The sequence below is a fragment of the Dendrobates tinctorius genome, unplaced genomic scaffold, assembly GCF_039654945.1.
Source record: "Dendrobates tinctorius isolate UK_male_01 unplaced genomic scaffold, ASM3965494v1 ptg000011l, whole genome shotgun sequence".
Taxonomy (NCBI): domain Eukaryota; kingdom Metazoa; phylum Chordata; class Amphibia; order Anura; family Dendrobatidae; genus Dendrobates; species Dendrobates tinctorius.
This window is the reverse complement of record NW_027361679.1, coordinates 96104077-96126079: the sequence shown is the minus strand read 5'-3', so window position 1 is coordinate 96126079 and position 22003 is coordinate 96104077. Positions and strand designations below refer to the sequence as shown.

Genomic DNA, 22003 nt, shown 5'->3' with positions numbered 1-22003 from the left:
ACGAGTCTCGCATGTTAATACCCGGCACTGCCGCCGGCACTCGGATTGGAGCGTGCGGCCACATAGCAATACATGCAGCCTCACACTTCACTCCTGAGTGCCGGCGGCAGTGCTGGGTATTAACATGCGAGATCTGAGTTTCTCGCATGTGTGATCCTGGCCTAACAGTGATGGCCTATCTTTCATCAATGTCTGATCCGTGTTGGTGCAACACCCGATACCCCCCCCGCCAATCAGCTGTTCCCAGTCTCAGTGGCGGTCAGAACTGTTCAGTTATGGAGCTGCACAGCAGGGTACTGCACATCCGCCACCTATTTAAATTGATACTGGGTGGCTGTGCCGTACCCTGCAGGGGCTGCTAATTCATGTACAGAGCTATGCTGTGCAGTTCCAGCCCCCGTCCCAACAGGGAACAGCTGATCAGCCGGGTGTTTTATCTCCACTAATCTGACGTTCATGACATACCCTAAGGATAGGCCATCTCTGTTAAAGTCCCAGACAACCACTTCAATAAAAATATTGAAGTAAATTATAAAGAAAAGAAAATTTGCAAACAATATTTTACATAGCTAACATTGTCTCCTACATTTAAGAATTATGTATCGTTTAGGTTGAATGTATATTGCTTTTGGTTAGGTGTGTGGGACTCCTGAGTACATAGCTCCTGAAGTAATCCTTCGGCAGGGGTATGGAAAGCCTGTGGACTGGTGGGCAATGGGCATCATCCTCTATGAATTTTTGGTGGGCTGCGTTCCATTCTTTGGTGACACTCCAGAGGAGCTATTTGGACAGGTGATAAGTGGTAAGCTGATTTTTGGTAATTGTGCATTAAAAACATGTAGAACTTTGCCATGTGTAGCATTGCTGCACTTTTCCCTTTTTCCCATGCACTTTTAGTGGCTGCTTTCCCTCTTAGTTCTGCAGCGTCTCCCGTCCTTCCTTTGTCCTCCTGTTAAGTAGTCAATACCCCTTTCTAGTCATGGAGTGGGTTTCTAAATGTCACTGAATAGTATTAAGAGGTGGAAATCTTGCAATTGCCACTTTACTATGCTAAAAGAGAATCGAATTGTGAGAATAAAGAGGTTTTCCTATGAAAAAAGTTCATTTTAATCAAAGCTCTTGGAATAAGTTCCATAATTGGACATGTTTAAAAAAAAAAAAAAAAAAAAAATTCCTGTGCTGAGATAATCTTATAAATGTGCCCCTGCTGTGTAATGGCTGTGTCTGACCGTGCAGGAACATGGTCTGATAATACCACAGCTCCTGGGCAGGGGAGGAATCAAAGGAGTATACAGTCATTCCAGCATCTGATGGCAAATAATTTTTTTTTTTTTTTTGCTAAAGCATTTTCCGTCCTGTTTTTATAAATGTTTTATCTCACACAAAGGATTGGCTGCTGTCCTGTCTGTATAATCTCTTTTGCTAGTGGGCAATTATTCCAAGGTGTATTGATTTAAAGTCAACTTTAAAATTAACTTTGTTCTTGGGAAAACCCCTTTAAGGCCGGGTACACACTTGTGAATGCAAGAAACTTTCGCAAATCTGTATCAGTACCCAGCAGTGCCGCCAGCACTTGGGGCCAGACTTTGCAGCTGCATGTCTTTCTGTGCAGCTGAATGCTTTAGTCTGAGTGCCGGCGGCAGTGCCGGGTATTGAGGCGAGTTTCTCGCATTGCACTCGCTAGTGTGACCCCGGCCTAAGACTTAGAGCATGTGCCCACGATCAGTAATTACTGTGGGTTTGAGGCTGTGTACTTATGCAGCATCCAACATGCAGAGGCCAGATGTTACAGCATAGTGGATGGGATTTCAAGAAATCCCGTGTCCACTATGTACGCACTGATGCCTGCAGATCACCCGTGGAGACAGACATGCAGCATGTGTCTCCAGACAGCAACATGTCAGTTTTTCTTGTGGAAAAAAAAAGAAATTTCACCAATAGAATGTATTGGACGCGATGAATATGCGCAACGGTTCAGTGAGCACATGTGGCTTCACCTGCGTTCAATAGATGGCAGCATTTCGGACGCAGCGAACGTGTGCTGCTAGTTCCCGATCATGGGCACCCTGCCTTACGTTGTCCTCAATATAACACTACGTTAATGTTTGCCTGATTTGTTGCCAATTTAGTATGAACATTCTGTACCAGAAATGAAACCCAAGAGAACTTGCAGTCCAGTACATGTACTGTATATGGGGTGACAAAATTTACTTCCACCCTTAACTAAAAGAAAAGTTATGCCTTTTCCGATCTGCAATATTGCACACACTGAGAAACAAGCTCTGAGCTATGTTGGAGGCGTGTTCTTTTTTTCATTTTGAGTGTTGCTGCCTGCTTAAGATTGGTCAGTATCATACAGGGGGAAGAAGTACACACCCAAAGCGAATGGGTCTGACACCCACTTAAACATAACTTTTTTTTTTTTTTTAACTCATTAGGTGCCACATACTTTGCTAACATCTCTGCAACAGACAGGCAAAATGATTGAAAAAAAAAATGTTGCTCTGCATTCGCTATTACGTCCTGTTATTTGGCGAAAGGTCTTCTTTAAAATCATCCCATAAAATGTTTTAACATTCGTTTAGGGGTGGTTTTCTGGTACTTCTGGGTTTAAGGGGTTTTGGCAAATTATAAGTAACGTCTTTTACATCTAGTTTTTATTTTTAAAAGTTTTATCAATCATTATTTTAAAATAAAAATCGTCAACGGTAACAGTGAGTCAATCTCAAGAGCTAATAATAAGCAGTTGTAAAGGGAGTATACTGTAGAGACTTTACAGGGAAGGGGGAATCAGATTGGGCTTAGGTGCGCACGGTATGTGTCACTTAAAACTCTGAGGTATATATGATGGTTTAGAAGTGCTGACAGTCATGGAGACTAAGGGTTCTTTGTAATGTAAACTAGGCAGTATAGGTAATCCAAGGTTCCCAGATGGTGTCGAAAAGATCTCTGGTATCTTGTCTAGCTGCTAAAATGCAATCGTAAGGTTTAATTTTATCCTTAAGGGGTACTGTCACACTTAGCGATGTACCAGCGATATGACGCGGTCAGGATCGCTGGTACATCGCTAAGTGGTCGCTAGTGAGCTGCCACACAGGCAGATCTCACTAGCGACATCGCTGGGGACGGGGGTCGCTACTTACCTGTCACACCAGGCGATCCTGCGTCCTCCCGCCCGGCTCCACGCGTCGCTCGTCTCTCCACAGCAGGAAGCGCCCGACGAGAAACAGTCCTGAACGTTCTCGCGCGATCAGCGATAACCAGTGGGGGAGCGGGTTGTAGGTAAGTATCACACACAGCGATATCGCTAGCAATATCACTATAACGTCACAAGTTATAGCGATATTGTTTGCGATATCTTAGTGTGACAGGCTCTTTTAAAGAGGTTTTCCAGTGGACAAAGTATATTTTAATCAATAGATCTTGGAATAAGTTCCACCATTGAATATGTTTAAATAAAATGTTCCTGTGCTGAGATAATCTTATAAATGTGCCCCTGCTGTGTCCTGTGTAATGGCCGTGTCTGACCGTACAGGAATACGGTCTGATCATACCACAGCTCCTGGGCAGGGGAGGAAGCAAGAGTATACAGACAGGACAGCACAGGATCACAGCTGATTCTTTCTGTGAGATGAAATGTTTTTTTAAGCAGGCAGTGAAATGTGCAGCTAAGTCGCGCACAAGTCGCAGGTCTCGATCACCTAGTATTGAAGTCTGCAGGGAGCCGGCTTTCAATCGGCAGTGATGCCCAGTCCACAGAGCAGCCCAGAAGAGCAGCTGCTCTGTTGAAACTGAGCAGCTGAATCTCCGGCAGGACGGTAATTGACCGCTCTGTGACAGCGCTGGGTAGAACCTGTTTTAAAACCCATAGTAAAAAAAAAAAAAAAATTAGTCTTGGATAAATCCTGTAAGCCTGGTTTTGGTAGGAGAATTGTAGACTGCTAAAATCATTAATTATTATTTTTTGTGACCGTTCAGTATTGTCCAATACTTGCAGATCTTTAATCTAATCTCCAGAGGTGCTGGTGTAATGAAAAAGACTTACTTCAATTCTTTTAGACTGTCGGTACTATCATCTGGGCCCTATGCTCTTATATCATATAAATTTCTTTTGAGATACCACATTATGTATATTTTTCTGCAAAATCAATAAAAAAAATATACTCTGATTAAATGTTGCATAATATGGCTTTTACAGGTGCTCTTTCCCAGCACATTCAACTGTAATGTGCTCTGTAACGATAAATCAGCTGAGAGGACCAAAGAAAGTTAGATAAGGGACAGCCTCCATGTCAGATCCTAGCAATAGCTGTCTGACTGATGAACTCCATTTGCAGGCCGCAGTAGACAGTGCAGCAGAGGCTATAGAAGCCAAAGAGTGCAACATTTGTAGAAAAATGGCAAAATGATTTTTAGCCCAAAATACTTGCATTTTAGGCTGGTTTCACATTAGCGTTTGGAGGTGTAGCGGACGTTCGGCGTGAAGCTCCGCCCCCTGCCGCGCCTCCTCCGGTCAGCTCCACCTATGGGTGCATGCGGCCTGCGTACCCTAACTTTAACATTGGATACACAGGCCGTGCGCAGGTATGCTTTTGCCACCGCATGCGTCCTTTTGACAGTGCAGCGATCACACCAAAATGCGTTTGGCGGAGCTGACCTAAGGAGGCGCGGCAGGGGGCGGAGCTTCACGGCGAGCATCCGCTGTGCCTCCAAATGCTAATGTGAAACCAGCCTAAGTAAAATAAATTGAAAATATACAGTAATATTGAGGCATATGATGCTACTCATCCACTTTCCCCACAGTGCCTCTCTATTGTCTTACATTTGCACTCCTGTCTTCCAACACTTTCTACTTCACTTTCTTTCTCTCGTTGGTTCTTTTTTATTTTTGCAGTTTTATTACATTTTCCCTTAACTCGTTGTGTTGCGTTTGTGTATGGTGCTTTATTTCCAGATGATATAGTTTGGCCAGGAGGCGAAGAGTCTCTTCCAGTCGATGCTCAAGATCTGATCACACGGCTATTGAGACAGAATGCACTGGAGCGCCTTGGGACAGGTAAACATGTATACATGGCTTTTTTACATATACATTTTTAATTTGTTTTTTGAGAGCTGTTGGCTCTCATTTTGCTCATATATATTGGAGTTTACATGAGCAGGTTGACTCCCGGCTAAGGTGTGTGTCCAGACCTCTACATTCTGTATGGCTGCTATCTGGTGGCCAGGCTGGAAGTTCTGCAGGATACAGGGAGACCGGGAGGTACAAAGGTGCACGCAAAGCCACTACTGTGGTCTGTACACAGCTGAAAATAACACGGGAAAAGCTGTGCTAAGCATGAAGATGCAGGTGAAACTTTACTTCATGGCAGGATGCAGAAGGAGGCTGCCTGGCTCATGTAGTACTGGTAAAAATTTGGACATGGCAGTTTATGAAGTTTTTTTTTTTTTTTCCCCTCATTCTTCTTGGAATGTGCAACTTATAGATTCAGACTGAAGGCAGCAAAACCATGAAGGAGCTATCATGGAAACAAGCATTTAATAAACACGTGTAAAAACAACCCAGAATGTGTATTAAACCTTAGATTCCTCTAAGTACTTTGACAGCTTTACACACCTTTTAGCGTCCCCTCAAGCAGTTTCATTTGTTAGCCACATGGAATCATTTTCCAACCGTCTTGCAGGAGTTCAGTGGTGGTGAGTACTTGTTGGCTGCTTTGCCTCCGTTTGCTTCATTTCAAATCATCTCTGTTGGGTTGAGGTTGGATAACTGTGGAGGCCATGTCATCTGAAGCAGTATCCATCTCTTTCATTCTTGGTCACATAGCCTTTACATAGACTGTGTTTTGGGTCGTTGTCCTGTTGCGACACAAATGATCATCACATTATATGCAATCCAAATGGGATGCATGTCATTGCAGAATGCTGTGGCAGCCATGTTATGTAAGTGTGTTTAATTTGGATTAAATTACTAACTGTCACCTGCGAAGCACCCCCTATGTTATAACACCCCCACCACCACCCACCTATACTACACTGTGGGTACCACACATGTAGATACCAACCATCTGCTCACCTTTTCTGCATCTCACAAAGACATGGCTATTGCTAGCAAAAATCTCCAATTTTGACTTGTCAGCACAGTACAGATTTCCACTAATCTAATGTTGCTTGGAACAAACAAGTCTCTTCTTTCTTGCGGTCTTCATGAGTGGCTTTTTTGCAGCTATTGGACCATAAAGGCCTTCTCCTTGCAATCTCCTTTGGACAGATGGGGTTGAGATGTGTCTGCTACTTGGTGTCGGTGCACCAATTTTGAGAGCCCTTATGTGACATGCAGACAGTTTGTGGCTTCTGAAGCTGGTAACAGATAAGCTTCTCTTTTGCAGCAGAATTAAAGTGAATCTGTCAGCATGATTTCTTATCCCAAACTAAAGACGCCTGTAGCTTTATCAAAGACAAGTCCGGCAATAGCTTTAGATGGTCAGTCCTTTCCTCCATTACTGATAAATCTGCACTTGAAATGATATCCAAATGAGGCTGTAGGTCTGAAGTCTCTGTCCATCTCTATTTGCTGACCAGCGTACCTCCTTTTACTTGATTGATTGCTCCTTTGTCTGAAGTCACAAAGCCCTAGAGCCATCAGTCAAGCAGGAGGAGGCAGCACTGGGTGGTGCATAGAGCTGGAGTGACAGAGGTGTCTAGATTGACAGCCTCTTTTGCATATCAATTCAAACGCCGATTTCTCCATAAAGAAGGAAAAAGAATGGTCGTGTAAAAGTATGGCTGGACTTGTCTCTGAAAAAGCTACTTGTGTGTAAAAATTGTTTGGGATATGAAGTGCTGACAGATTTCCTTTAATTCTTGGTCTTCATTTCCTGGGGCGGTACTCGAGAGCCAGTTTCATCATAGAGATTGATGGTTTTCATGACTGTACTTGAGGAGACCTTCAAGGTTCTAGTAATTTTCCGGATAGACGGACCCTAATGTCATAAAGTAATTATGGACCATTGTTTCTCTTTACTTAGTTGAGCGGTTCTTGCCATATTCTGACTTGTAGAATTGGGTTTAGCATTGTATGGAACTTTGTCCCAACACTACATCTGCAAAACTCATTTGATAGTCACTAACACTTTTACAAAGGCCTGTGGTTCCACAAATGAATGCTTAATGGTGTTCACCCATTCATTATAAACCATTCCAGGTGACTACCCAATGAAGTTGATGGAGAGAATGCCAAGGAAGTGTAAAGCTGTCATCTGAGTAAAAGGGGGCTGATTTAAGATTTACACACATTCTGGTTTGTTTCACTTGTGTATCTTTACTCCTTGTTTCTATCCTTGTTCCTCTTGTGTGTTTTTCTGACTTCAGTCTGAATCTTGACTATGCATATTCCAATAAGAAAAAAGATTGTAAGAACAGATGTGTCCAAACTTTTGACCGACATGGTGAGTGATTTAAAATGCACCCTTGTATGTTTAATGGTGAGACAGTCTGCTGATTCGCTGGCCTGTACAATGGACACATTACATATGTTATGCAGGATAAACTACAGAAATGTTCATCCTGTCAGTTTAAGATCCCAGTGGTAAAGGAAATTCCCTGGGAGTTGCGTTCACACGGACTGATTTTCGCCCATAACTACCATGATTCCCGGATATGACATGTTGACTGTCGTGAAGGTGAACGTTTGTTAATGCAAGTGCTCAGTCCTGCCACAGTTTCCATAGTCTCTATAGCTCATCCTGTTTACACGGCTAGTTGTGCTGCCGACAACCACAATTGTATGCAATGGTCCGTCGGCTGCCTGGTGGCATGTCCACATTAGCCGTCTCGATCTGTCACTTGTTGGCCTGTATGAAGGAGTCTTTAGTTTATACGAAGGTATATCCTCTGTTTTGGTAATTAAACATTGAGAAAAAGCCTTTCACATGCGGTCACTTTGAGTTTATCTCTAAAAATATATATATTTCTCAAATTTGGTGTTAAATATTGGTATATCTACCCAGGTGGCGCACTAGAAGTAAAGCATCATGTCTTCTTCCGCCCCCTGGACTGGAATGGACTTCTGAGACAGAAAGCAGAATTTGTGCCGCAATTGGAAGCTGATGACGACACTAGTTATTTTGATAGTAAGTAGACTCTAGTAGTGTATTCAATGTATTAAAAGCTGTTTTTGTTTTCTTTCTTTTTCTAGGAATGTGCGGGAACTATGGGTTATGTCTCTTATCAGAAACATCATCATTGTAACTTTTAAGTTTAATAAAATGTTTTGTTCAGTAATCCAATATGTAACATAACAATTGCTCATGGTGCTTAAATTCCATCTCTATCTAAATGGTGTCCTAACGGGGCCCGTAGTAAATCACTTGTACCTGGAAAGAAGATTGTAGCGGAGATAAGCGATGGGCGATATAATATTGAGATGCAGATCTTTACTCTGTCGCCTTATTGGGGGACACAGAACCGTGGGTGTTATGCTGCTGTCCACTAGGAGGCGACACTATGCATAATCTGAAAAAGATTAACTTTGGCTCCTCCTCTGCAGTATACACCCCTGGACGGCGTCAGCCTTCTCCAGTTTTTGCTTAGTGTCGCAAGGAGGCACACCTTTTTTTCTTTTTTTCCTTTCGTCGGAACAGATGAAGAAAAGTGGGTCTCCAGCGAGACTCCCGGCATGGCTCCTTCCTTGGCCCCCTTTTTAGGGGTGCCCAGTTGAAGTAGAGATGGCGGTCCCCCATGTCGCTCCTTCCCCAGTCCCTCGGGTACTGGTCCGAAGTTGAGACCCCCCCCCTCCTTCCCCAACCCCCTTCAGGGTCTGGGTTGAGGTTGAGGCAAGGATGAAGACCCCCTGACGGTGACAGACGCACCCTCCCTAATCCCCCGCAGGGGGCATTAGGTTGAGACGCCGCAGGTAGGGTCGGAGTACAGACAGCATTCTGCACCAGGGACCTCAGCCCAGCTGTGGGATCCTGCTGGGGCCGGGGGACGGTGCAGGCAGACGTGGCACAGCAGAGACAGGGCTTTCTGCACCCCTGCCTCTGCAGCAGCAGTGGCTCCATGGCGCTCCAGGGACCCCCCACACAGAAACCGCTAGCACTGCTGCCCCCACCGCTAGCCAGTCGCCCATTCTGGGGGGGTCCGGTGCAAATCCGACCCCCTCCCGGACTACCGCGCCGCTCTGGAGCCCTCCTGGGCATCAGGCCTCTAATTTAGACCGCGGCTTCGGCCTAGCCGAAGCCGCCGCCTTTTCCCCGCCCCCCGGCCCGCCCCTGGCACGCCCCCCCGGATGACGAAAATGACACTGCAGTGTCATAGAAGGGGCGGATCGAGGCAGGAAGGGCGCGCTTTTACATGGCCCAGCGCGCCCTTTTCCAGCTCTCCGCCCCCTTCCCTCTCCACCTCAGAATCCGGTGGCCATCTTGCTGCACCTGGGAAGGCAGCACAGAGTCTCCGGGGGGCACAGGACATGGGGCTTATCAGCGCTGGACCTAAGGGGAGCACCGGTGGGGTAAGATCACAGCTGGGTCCTTGGTACTCAGCTGTGAATTCCTATAACCTATAGCGCTCTCCTGCTCCTTTTTCCTCTGCGTAGATACCCCTGTAGGGTCTCTATTAATCAGCCTAGGTACTATGTCGGGCTCAAAGAAAAGAACCAGGCAAGACTGCTTTTATGCAGTCTGCACAGCCTGCAAGGCCACTCTCCCCAGCGGCAGCACGTATCCGCACTGCCGGGACTGTACCCAAAAAAACGGAGCAGAACCCCAAAAAGTCCCTACCAACGCTTCTGCGACCGCTTCTGCGCTGGAATGGGCAACTCAGATGTCGCAGTCTATGACACAGTCTATAGATAACCTGACCTCCACATTACTGCAGGCTCTGCAGGGTCATGTTGTGACGGCCGTCTGCGAATCTGGGCTGCAGTGGGGACAGCACCCCGAGTAACCCCGAGACCCTTAACCCCTATACAGGGATCTGGAATTGTAGCAAGGCCCAGGAGGTAGCTGTCTAGATTAGCAGTGGACCAGAGCAGGACGGCCACCAAGGGGTCAAAACTAAAACCCGTAATCAAGGTCAGGATGCAGGAGTCTGAGACCAGGGCGCCGCAGAGGCACAAAATCAGCAGACAGAGGGAGAGTCAAAAGTCCAGGCCAGGGTCAGTAAAACCAGGAGGGCAGCGAGGTACAGAATCAGCAGGCAGAAGGAGAGTCAGGAATCCAAGCAAAGGTCAGCATCAAAAAGTCGGAAGAGAGGCGGAGGTACAAAAACGGCAGGCAATAGAATGGTCAAGAATCCAGGCTGAGGTCAGAGTATACACTATAGAAATTCACACAGTAACACGCAGGGGAACCAAGAATATATCCGGCGGCTTGCAAGACCAGTCCCCAGGTATTTGAGGGATCAGGTCCTCCCTCACAGGTTCCCGGCCCGATGATGTAACCAGGACCGCCCCCGGACCAGGCCAGATGGACATGCAGTAAGCCCTACATGACTGACAGAGGGGCGGAGCCTGCGCCCACCAGATGCCTGTGCAGGAGCCCCCTCTCTGCCACCACCCTCACCCTGGAGCGAACCACGGCGCCTCCCAGTGGCTGAGGCAGGAATAGCCGTCCCCGAGTCCGACGGCGATGTGACGGTCCGGCGCCCCCGAGTGGCCGAGACCGGAACTGCAGGCCCTGAGTCTGGCAGTGACGTCCGGCGCCTCCTAGTGGCAGACGCTGGAACAGCAGGCCCCGAGTCCGACGGCGACGTGACGGTCCGGCGCCCCCGAGTGGCCGAGACCGGAACTGCAGGCCCTGAGTCTGGCAGTGACGTCCGGCGCCTCCTAGTGGCCGACGCCGGAACAGCAGGCCCTGAGTCTGGCTGCGACGTGACAGTACCCCCCCTTCTAAGAGGGGCCTCCGGACCCTCAAAACCCGGTTTGTCCGGGTGAAGGAGGTGAAATCTTCTAATTAACCCCTTGGCATGGATGTCACCAGCGGGGACCCAGGACCTCTCCTCTGGGCCGTAGCCCTTCCAATGCACTAAGTATTGCACGGACCCTCTCACTAATCGGGAATCAAGGATACCTTGGACTTCGTACTCCAAGGTACCCTTGACCAAAACTGGAGGAGGAGGGGACTGGACAGGTTGAATTGGGGAGCGGTACGTTTTTAGGAGGGATTTGTGGAAAACGTTGGGTATTTTGAAGGACTGAGGGAGCTTTAAGCGAAAGGCTACCGGGTTAATTACCTCCAAAATCTCATAGGGACCAATAAATCTGGGGCCTAGTTTGGCAGACGGTACCTTAAGTTTAATGTTCTTGGTAGACAGCCAAACTTTGTCCCCAACTCCCAGGTGCGGCCCCTTGGACCGCCGTTTATTTGCCGCCGAAGCCTGTCTGACTTGGGAGCCTTTCAAGTTTGAGTTCACCTCTGACCAGATGGTCCTTAAGTGATGTATGGATTTCTCTACCCCCGGGAGGTCCGACATCTTAGCCGAAAATGAACCAAAACGTGGGTGTAAACCAAGATTACAGAAGAACGGGGTGGTTTTGATGGATTCTTGGTATTGGTTATTTAGGGCGAATTCGGCTAACGGGAGATGTTCCACCCAATCAGATTGATGTTCCGAAACATAACAGCGGAGATACTGCTCTAGGCCCTGGTTAGTGCGCTCAGTTTGACCATTGGTCTCAGGGTGGTAAGCGGAGGAGAAGGATAATTCAACGCCAATCCGTTTGCAGAACGCCCTCCAGAATTTAGAAACGAACTGGGTTCCTCGGTCGGACACGATATTCACCGGGGCGCCATGCAGTCGTATTACATGAATAACGAACAATTTACTCAGCGTTTCTGCATTAGGTAGTCCAGACAGGGGAACAAAATGGCACTGCTTACTGAACCTGTCTACCACCACCCAGATGCATGTCTTCCCTTCTGAGGGTGGCAGGTCAGTAATGAAGTCCATGGAGATGTGGGTCCATGGACTCTCTGGGGCAGGCAAGGACTGGAGCCAGCCGGCAGGCCGATTATGGGGGGACTTAGCACGAGCACAAGTTTCGCAAGCCAGTACGTAATTCTTGCAGTCCTTAACCACCGTCGGCCACCAAAAATTCCTGGTCACTAGTCTGGCTGTATTATTAACACCAGGATGGCCTGCCAGGACAGAGTCATGCGACTCTTTCATAACTTGTAGACGCAACGGGGCCGGAACGAACAATTTCTGGGGGGGCGTCGTGTCCGGGACTTGTTCTGAGGATCTACGGATCTCCTCCAGAAGGTCCAGAGACACGGCCGACACGACGATCCCATTGGCCAGTATTGGGACTGGTTCCGAGTCCTCAGCCTGTGAGGGGCAGAAACTTCGAGAGAGGGCGTCAGCCCTTACATTTTTCGTCCCTGGACGAAACGTGATCACAAAGTTAAACCTTGAGAAAAATAAGGCCCACCTGGCCTGCCTAGGATTCAGTCTTTTAGCAGACTCCAAGTAGGTCAGGTTCTTGTGATCTGTGATCACGGTAACCTTGTGTTTAGCACCTTCGAGAAAGTGGCGCCATTCTTCGAAGGCCCACTTTATGGCCAACAATTCCCGATTCCCTATATCATAATTTTTCTCAGTAGGGGAGAATTTTCGGGAAAAGAAGGCACATGGGCGGAGTTGAGTGAGAGAGGCAGTGCCTTGGGAAAGCACTGCACCTACCCCAACCTCAGAGGCATCAACCTCTACCACAAAGGGGCGATCTAGATCAGGCTGAATTAATATTGGGTTGGCAGAAAAACACTCCTTTAAAACAGAAAATGCCTGAAGTGCCTCTGGCTTCCAATTAACCACGTCAGCCCCCTTCCGGGTCAGATCCGTGAGCGGTTTGGCGATCTCAGAGAAGCCTTTGATGAATTTACGGTAGTAATTAGTAAATCCCAAGAATCGCTGCAGCGCTTTTAGAGTTTTAGGTTGTACCCATTCTCTAATGGGTCGGATCTTGGCAGGATCCATGCGAAACCCCTTAGCAGAAATCATGTACCCCAAAAATTGTACCTCCTCAGCCATAAAAACACATTTCTCCAACTTGGCGTATAGAGAATGTTCTCTAAGTCTCTGGAGTACAGCACGGACATGTTGCACGTGTGTAAGAACATCAGCGGAGTAAATCAGGATGTCATCCAAATAAACCACTACATATACCCCACAAATATCCCTGAATATATCATTCACAAAGTGTTGGAACACGGCGGGCGCGTTACTCAATCCAAACGGCATCACAAGGTACTCAAAATGACCAAGAGGTGTGTTAAAGGCTGTTTTCCACTCATCCCCATTTCTTATGCGAACCAGATTGTAAGCCCCCCGCAGATCAAGCTTAGTGAACCAACGGGCTCCTAGTAGCTGATTAAACAGATCAGGGATGAGTGGAAGCGGATACTGATTTTTCACAGTAATCGCGTTCAGCTCACGATAATCAATACACGGTCTGAGTCCACCATCTTTTTTTTCTACAAAGAAAAACCCAGCCCCTACAGGTGAAGTGGAGGGTCTAATAAAACCTTTTTGCAAGCTGTCCGCTATGTAGTCCTTCATGGCTACACGCTCAGGACCAGAGAGGTTAAATATTCTCCCCTTAGGGAGACGAGCACTTGGAACCAAGTCTATAGGACAGTCATACTCTCTATGAGGCGGTAATTTCTCAGACTCCACTATGGAAAAGACGTCCTCATAGTCCCTTAATGCGTAAGGTATAAAGGGTGTTTTAATTTTAATTTGGTTCACTGACAGCGACATACAGTGATTCTGACACTGTGGACTCCAGCGCACGATATCCCCTTGGTGCCAGTCAATAATAGGATTATGCTGGCGCAACCATGGCATACCTAACACAACTGCATGTGATAAATTGGAAATAACAAAAAATGACATATGTTCTGTGTGTAATGCCCCTACTGACATAACAATCTCTGTAGTAACAAATTCCACTCCACCCTGGATAATGGATGTACCATTAATCGCCGTGGTTTGAATAGGAGCATTAAGCCTTAAAAGAGGTACACCAAGTTTCCTTGCAAGCAAAAAATCTATGAAGTTGCCTGCGGAACCACAATCCACATAGGCCTTCACACACAAAGATTTCTTTGAAAATAAGAGAGAAACGGGTAACAAAAGTTTAGCCGCATTTGCGGGCAATACCTGAGCCTCTGGGACAGCACGACCAGAGCTGCCCAGAGGCAGACGTCCCAGGAATGTGGCTTTCTGACGCTCAGCATTTCCCTTGAAGCCTCCAGGCTGCAGCATGATGGTATAGGAAGATGGGAGTATTCCCTCAGACTGTGCACTGGAGCAGGTGTAGGCCAGGTAATCAGCTCAGGGGAAAAAAAAAAAAAATCAGGAGACTGCTTTTATATATGATGGAAATATACACAAAAAGCAGTTATTTTTTGGGCCGGATATAATGTGACGGCCGTCTGCGAATCTGGGCTGCAGTGGGGACAGCACCCCGAGTAACCCCGAGACCCTTAACCCCTATACAGGGATCTGGAATTGTAGCAAGGCCCAGGAGGTAGCTGTCTAGATTAGCAGTGGACCAGAGCAGGACGGCCACCAAGGGGTCAAAACTAAAACCCGTAATCAAGGTCAGGATGCAGGAGTCTGAGACCAGGGCGCCGCAGAGGCACAAAATCAGCAGACAGAGGGAGAGTCAAAAGTCCAGGCCAGGGTCAGTAAAACCAGGAGGGCAGCGAGGTACAGAATCAGCAGGCAGAAGGAGAGTCAGGAATCCAAGCAAAGGTCAGCATCAAAAAGTCGGAAGAGAGGCGGAGGTACAAAAACGGCAGGCAATAGAATGGTCAAGAATCCAGGCTGAGGTCAGAGTATACACTATAGAAATTCACACAGTAACACGCAGGGGAACCAAGAATATATCCAGCGGCTTGCAAGACCAGTCCCCAGGTATTTGAGGGATCAGGTCCTCCCTCACAGGTTCCCGGCCCGATGATGTAACCAGGACCGCCCCCGGACCAGGCCAGATGGACATGCAGTAAGCCCTACATGACTGACAGAGGGGCGGAGCCTGCGCCCACCAGATGCCTGTGCAGGAGCCCCCTCTCTGCCACCACCCTCACCCTGGAGCGAACCACGGCGCCTCCCAGTGGCTGAGGCAGGAATAGCCGTCCCCGAGTCCGACGGCGATGTGACGGTCCGGCGCCCCCGAGTGGCCGAGACCGGAACTGCAGGCCCTGAGTCTGGCAGTGACGTCCGGCGCCTCCTAGTGGCAGACGCTGGAACAGCAGGCCCCGAGTCCGACGGCGACGTGACGGTCCGGCGCCCCCGAGTGGCCGAGACCGGAACTGCAGGCCCTGAGTCTGGCAGTGACGTCCGGCGCCTCCTAGTGGCCGACGCCGGAACAGCAGGCCCTGAGTCTGGCTGCGACGTGACACATGTCTAGGCTATGAACGTTACCCAGCAAAGGGACGTCCGGTCTCATGATCAGGGCGCTTCCGACAGTTCGAGGCGTAAGCGGACCCACAGGTCGCGTTCAGCTGTGTCCTCACATAGCAATAGGTCTTCCCCCTCCAGGGAAAGACACAGTGGCCTCAGGTCACCGAGGCCGTCCCCTGATAGAGAAGGACAATGCGGATCTCCACAATGATCTCAGACTACGGGAAACCTCCACTCTAGTTCGCCCGCTAGGGAGCTCCTTAGCGATGCGCAGGACTCAGAGGGCATATGTGACTCCAATTCAGATAACGAAACAGAGAACGCTTTGCTCCCTAGTCCCCCTAGCAATACTGCGATAGTTGAGGATATCGTCTCTTCCATCATTCGGGTGCTGGACATTTCAGATCCAACCCCGGAAGCACCAGAACACAACATTTCCTTTGAAAGTGTTCAGAAACCATCGAAGGTCTTCCCTAATCACCCGGAATGCCAAAAAATCCTTTCTAAGCATTTTTCGCAGTCTGAGAAAAAATTCGCCAATCGCAAGTATTTGGAAGCAAAATACCCCTTTCCACAGAAAGACACCAAGGATTGGACAGATCCGCCTGAAGTGGACCCTCCAGTCTCTGGGCTGGCAGCACAAACGCTTCTCTCGCTGCCGGACAGATCAACCCTCAAGGACACGGCAGACAGACAAGTCGAACGCATGGCTCGTTCAATCTTTGAAGCGGCAGGGGCCTCTTTGGCTCCCGCATTTGCTTTAGTCTGGGCAGCCAAGGCCATCATGGCTTGGGCTGCTCTATTGCAAAAGGGCCTTCAAGCTTCAAATCCTCAGATGGCGGACCAGGCGGTGCAAATTGCAGTGGTGGCAGATTACATGGTCCTTGCAGCGTTGGACTCTGCAAGAGGAATAGCGGGAATAGCATCAAACGCCATTACAATCCGGCGTATTCTCTAGCTAAGAGAATGGAAAGCGCATGCGGCCTCAAAAAAGTCCCTAACAAATCTCCCGTACTTGAGTGGCCGTCTTTTCGGTGAAAAGCTGGATACAATGATATCCAATGCTACCGGGGGCAAAAGTACTTCCCTCCCTCAACTAAGACCAAAACGCACGTTTAAAATGCGTAATCAATCTCGTTTCCGATCCTTTCGGAATTCTTCGGGCTGGTCCGTCTCACGCCCAGCACAAAACCGTAATCGTTCCCCCCGCAGGGACAACACACGGCGGCACAGAGGCCGGACAGGAACTGGCAATCAAAGGCAAGCCAGGCAAAACCTAAAGGAGGAAAACCTCAGACTTTTCCCTCGTCCTGACTCATGCCCTCTCGAAGACACCCCACTTGTTGGCGGACGACTGCTACTCTTTCAGCAGGTCTGGCTGCCTATTACAGAAGACAAGTGGGTCAAGGAAATAGTGTCTTCAGGATACAAAATCGAGTTTACTACCAGCCCACCGCACAGGTTTTTTCCATCTGTCCCTCCAAAATCCCCGCTCAAAGCTCAGGCCTTCCGTCAAGCGGTTTCTTCCCTCCTGCGAGCAGGAGTCATAGTGCCAGTCCCAGCAGAAGAGCGCTTCCGAGGGTTCTACTCCAACCTGTTCGTGGTGCCCAAGAAAGGAGGCAGCGTCTGACCCATAGTAGACCTCAAGCAACTCAACAAGTACGTTCGAGTTCGTCACTTCCGCATGGAATCCCTCCGGTCAATCGTTGCGTCTATGGAAAAAGGAGAATATCTTGCCTCCATAGACATACAGGACGCATACCTGCATATACCAATTGCTCCCGCCCATCAGAGGTTTCTCAGATTCGCAATCAACCAAGACCATTATCAGTTTGTGGCCCTCCCGTTCGGTCTGGCCACGGCCCCCAGAACATTTACAAAGGTCATGGCAGCTACCATGGATGTTCTGCACTCCAGAGGCATAGTAGTCGTTCCATACCTGGACGACCTTCTCATCAAGGCCTCCACCCTCAAGGACTGCGAGGTCAACGTCTCGATCACGATCGACACTCTGACGCGCCTGGGATGGTTAGTCAATTTACAGAAGTCCTCGACTACCCCGAGTCAGTCTCTGACCTTCCTGGGGATGCTATTCGACACCTCCAAGGGTCTGGTGATCCTCCTCAGGGACAAGGCACTGGCTCTCCGTCTGGGAGTTCACACACTCCTCCGCAAGTCCCCCAGATCTCTCCGGTATACCATGAGAGTACTTGGCAGGATGGCAGCAGCAATGGAGGCGGTACCATTTGCCCAGTTTCACCTCAGACCCCTTCAACTGGCCATCCTCTAGTCCTGGGGCAGGAATCCGTTCTCCCTCGACAGGGAGTTCCGGTTATCAGCAAACACCAGGAGGTCCCTGCACTGGTGGCTCAAGCCAACCTCGCTTGCAAGGGGAAAATCCTTTCCGGTCAATGGAAGGTTTTGACCACCGACGCAAGCCTTATGGGTTGGGGCGCGGTGCACCTACATCACAGAGCGCAAGGCAGGTGGTCACCAAGGGAATCGACCATGCCCATCAACATCCTGGAAATTCGGGCCATCTTCCTGGCGTTGCAAGCCTTCCATCACTTGCTGGCAGACTTTCATATCAGAGTACAGTCGGACAATGCCACGGCAGTGGCATACGTGAACCATCAAGGCGGCACCCGCAGCATCCAGGCGATGACCGAAGTAACGCGTATCCTACAGTGGGCGGAGGATGCAAGGTCGGTACTCTCCGCGGTCCACATTCCGGGCGTGGACAACTGGGAAGCCGACTATCTCAGCCGACAAGGAATGGACTCGGGGGAATGGTCTCTCCATCCCGAAGTGTTCGGTCAGATCTGTCATCGTTGGGGGACCCCGGACGTGGATCTGATGGCATCCCATCTCAATGCCAAGGTTCCCAATTTCATGGCCAGGACGCGCGATTCGCGATCGCTCGGAGCAGATGCCCTGGTTCAGGACTGGACCCAGTTCCAGCTTCTGTACATTTTTCCACCCCTCCCCCTGATCTCCAGAGTCCTGAGGAAGATCAAACAAGAGGGTGTTCCCACCATTCTGATCGCTCCAGACTGGCCCAGGCGTACATGGTACGCCGATGTCGTGCAACTCACAGCAGACGCTCCCTGGCGTCTCCCCACACGTCCCGACCTCCTGTCACAAGGCCCGTTCTTCCACCAGAACTCAGGGGCTCTCAATTTGACGGAGTGGCCATTGAGACCTGGGTTTTGACCCAAGCAGGCTTTTCACCGGACGTTGTTAAAACCATGATCAGGGCTCGAAAGCCAACTTCAGCCAGGATTTACTATCGTACCTGGAAGGTTTTTCTTCACATGGTGCGACTCTCGTGGGCAGATTCCACTTCCCTATTTTCTTCTAAAGGCCCTCGGGTTCCTTCAGTCAGGCCTGGACGCCGGGCTATCCCTGGGCTCGCTGAAGAGCCAGGTCTCAGCGCTTTCAGTGCTCTTTCAGAGGCGTATTGCTAACAAGCCGCAAGTGTAGACTTTTCTCCAAGGGGTTTCCCGATTGGTTCCCCCCTACAAACGTCCGTTGGAGACGTGGGACCTCAACCTGGTCTTGACAGCACTACAGTCACCTCCTTTTGAACCCCTTAGGGTGGTCTCACTCCGCTTTCTATCGCAGAAAGTGGTTTTTCCTGGTGGCAATCACCTCGCTACGCAGGGTGTCTGTACTTTCAGCTCTTTCCTGCAGACAACCCTTCCTGGTTTTTCATCAGGACAAGGTGGTTCTCCGTACAGTACCATCCTTCCTTCCGAAGGTCGGGTCCAGCTTCCACCTCCATGAGGAAATATCACTACCGTCTCTTTGCCCGGCTCCCGTTCATAGGGTAGAGAAGGCTCTGCATACGCTTGACCTTGTCAGGGCATTGCGCGTTTACGTGTCTAGGACTGCTCCTTTCCGGAAGTCTGATTCACTTTTCCTTCTTCCAGAAGGCGTTCGCAAGGGCCTACCGGCTTCCAAAGCCACCCTTGCTAGGTGGATCAAGTCCACCATTCAAGAGGCTTACCACCTCAACAATTCTCCTCTTCCGGACGGTATCACGGCACACTCTACGCGGGCGGGAGGGGCCTCTTGGGCCATTCGGCATCAAGCCTCAGCACATCAAGTGTGTAAGGCAGCCACTTGGACTAACCTGCACACATTTACAAAACACTACAGAGTGCATACCCAGTCCTCAGCGGATGCGAGCCTGGGTAGACGGGTCATGCAGGCGGCAGTACTCCAAGTCTAGGGGACTGTCAGCACAATATTCGTCCACTGCTTCCCACCCAGGGACTGCTTTAGGACGTCCCACGGTTCTGTGTCCCCCAATAAGGCGACAGAGTAAAGGAGATTTTTGTGTACTCACCGTAAAATCTCTTTCTCTTAGCCTTTAATTGGGGGACACAGCTCCCACCCTGTAGCCCTTGCGGGCCGTTGTTACGGTTGGGTTCTCATATTGTTGTCTGAGCCTGTTTATAGTAGCCTTTTTTTTTTTTACAGGCATGGTTATGTTTCTGGTATATTCCTCCTAATGCTTTTGCACAAAACTGGAGAAGGCTGACGCCGTCCAGGGGTGTATACTGCAGAGGAGGAGCCAAAGTTAATCTTTTTCAGATTATGCATAGTGTCGCCTCCTAGTGGACAGCAGCATAACACCCACGGTTCTGTGTCCCCCAATTAAAGGCTAAGAGAAAGAGATTTTACGGTGAGTACACAAAAATCTCCTTTTTGATATTAAAAGGGGATTGTCCTCTACTCAGATGAATTCTTATGTTTCCGCCTTGTAAAATAACTCCTATACTCACGGTTCAGCCCTGTGTGCATGGGCTCACATGACATTATTTCATGCAATCCCTCCAGCTAATCGGAACTGGCTTCACTCTCCTATGCTCAAGTGGGAGCTATGTCTGCTCTCTCGCTTTCTCTGGATGTTTTGTCTGAAAGAGGGGCAAGTGAAGCTGGAATGATCATGTGACATAATGTCATGCAATCCCCGGGAGAGCCAGTGCGGCCACCGCTGGAATGGAGCCAGCACCAGAGGTGAGTATAGGTGTTATTACTTTACAAAGGTAATAGATAAAGCAAGGGAGACACAAAACGCAATAGGGTCTTATCCGATAGTAAGTTAGCACTTTTTAAGTAGGAAGCTGCTCACCTGGTATAGGTGGTTAAAGCACATGTAGGAGAGGCTGCCGCAGATCCACAGGTCGGTCATCGACGCGACAGTACACTGCAGAGAAGATGTGGATTCCTGTGCGCGGTGCCCAAATAATAGATTTCCAAGATGTAGTAACAGTTAAGTGGTTTAATCTACACGTTTCAGGGTGAATACCACCCCTTCCTCAGGAAAATACTACATATAGCTTACATATGTTTGCAAATTCAAACAAACATGGTATTAGAATATTTTTCTTTGGTATAGAAAACAATTTCTCTAAAACAATGCTGTATTAACCCTTGATCAACTTTGAACTTTGACATGTCATCTGACTACCTGGCGCCTTTTTATTTATTTATTTTTTTTTTTTTGAATTCTGGATGTATTTAAGCAAGGTACTGTTAGAACATATGTAAGCTATATGTGGTATTACTCTGTCGCCTCATTGGGGGACACAGAACCATCGGTGTTATGCTGCTGTCCACTAGGAGACGACACTATGCATAATCTGAAAAAGATTAACTATGGCTCCTCCTCTGCAGTATACACCCCTGGACGGCATCGGCCTTCTCCAGTTTTTGCTTAGTGTCGCAAGGAGGCACACCTAATGATTTGTTTTTTTCACTCAGTTTTTTCCTGGACGACAGATGAAGAAAAGCGGGTCTCCTGTGAGACTCCAGGCATGGCTCCTTCCTCGGCCCCCTCTTATGGGGTGCCCGGTTGAAGTAGAGATGGCTGTTCCCCATGTCGCTCCTTCCCCAGTCCTGCGGGTGCTGGCTCGAAGTTGAGACCCCCCTCCTTGCCCAATTCCTTTTGGTCTTGGGTTGAGGTCGAGGCAAGGAAGAAGCCCCCTGATGGTGACCGCAGCACCCTCCCTAATCCCCCTCTGGGGGTATTAGGTTGAGACGCCTCAGGTAGGGTCTGTACCTCGGTAATCTGCAGCTCACTGTATCCAGGGACCCCAGCCCAGCTGCGGACTCCTGTCGTGGCCGGGGGGAGTGCGGGCAGGCATGGCACATACAGAGACAGGGCTCCCTGCGCCCCTGTCTCTGCGGCAGCACCAGCTACATAGCGCCTCTGGGGGACCCATCACAGGGCCCCGCTTCCGATTGTGGCCCCACTGCTAGCCTGCCTTTCAATCCGGGGGGGTCCGGTTAAGATCCGACCCCCTCCCGGACTACTGTGCCGGCCTGGAGCCATTCCTGGGCATCGATATCTAATTTAGGCCACGGCTTCGGCCTAGCTGAGGTTGCCGCCTCCTCTCCGCCCCCCGGATGACAAATATGACACTCTACAGTGTCATAGAAGGGGCGGATCGAGGCAGAAAGGGCGCATTTTTGCACATCTCTGCTCGCTCTTTCTCAGCTCTCCGCCCCCTTCTCATCCTCTCGGCGGCCATTTCTGACGCAGGCATCAGCAGCACCACGCCAGCCAATCTCCGGGGGGCACAGGACT

General features: G+C 49.2%; 1 protein-coding gene across 9 annotated transcripts in view; it reads left to right on the top strand.

The window, feature by feature from the left end:
- Positions 1–22003, top strand: part of MAST3 (microtubule associated serine/threonine kinase 3) — a 228411-nt gene that overhangs the window by 170119 nt on the left and 36289 nt on the right. For all 9 annotated transcript variants that reach the window (XM_073545045.1, XM_073545020.1, XM_073545037.1 and 6 more), the window contains 3 exons: positions 637–802; positions 4955–5056; positions 8007–8129. In XM_073545045.1, coding sequence (XP_073401146.1) covers positions 637–802; positions 4955–5056; positions 8007–8129 — 391 coding nt within the window. The remainder of the gene's footprint in view (positions 1–636; positions 803–4954; positions 5057–8006; positions 8130–22003) is intronic.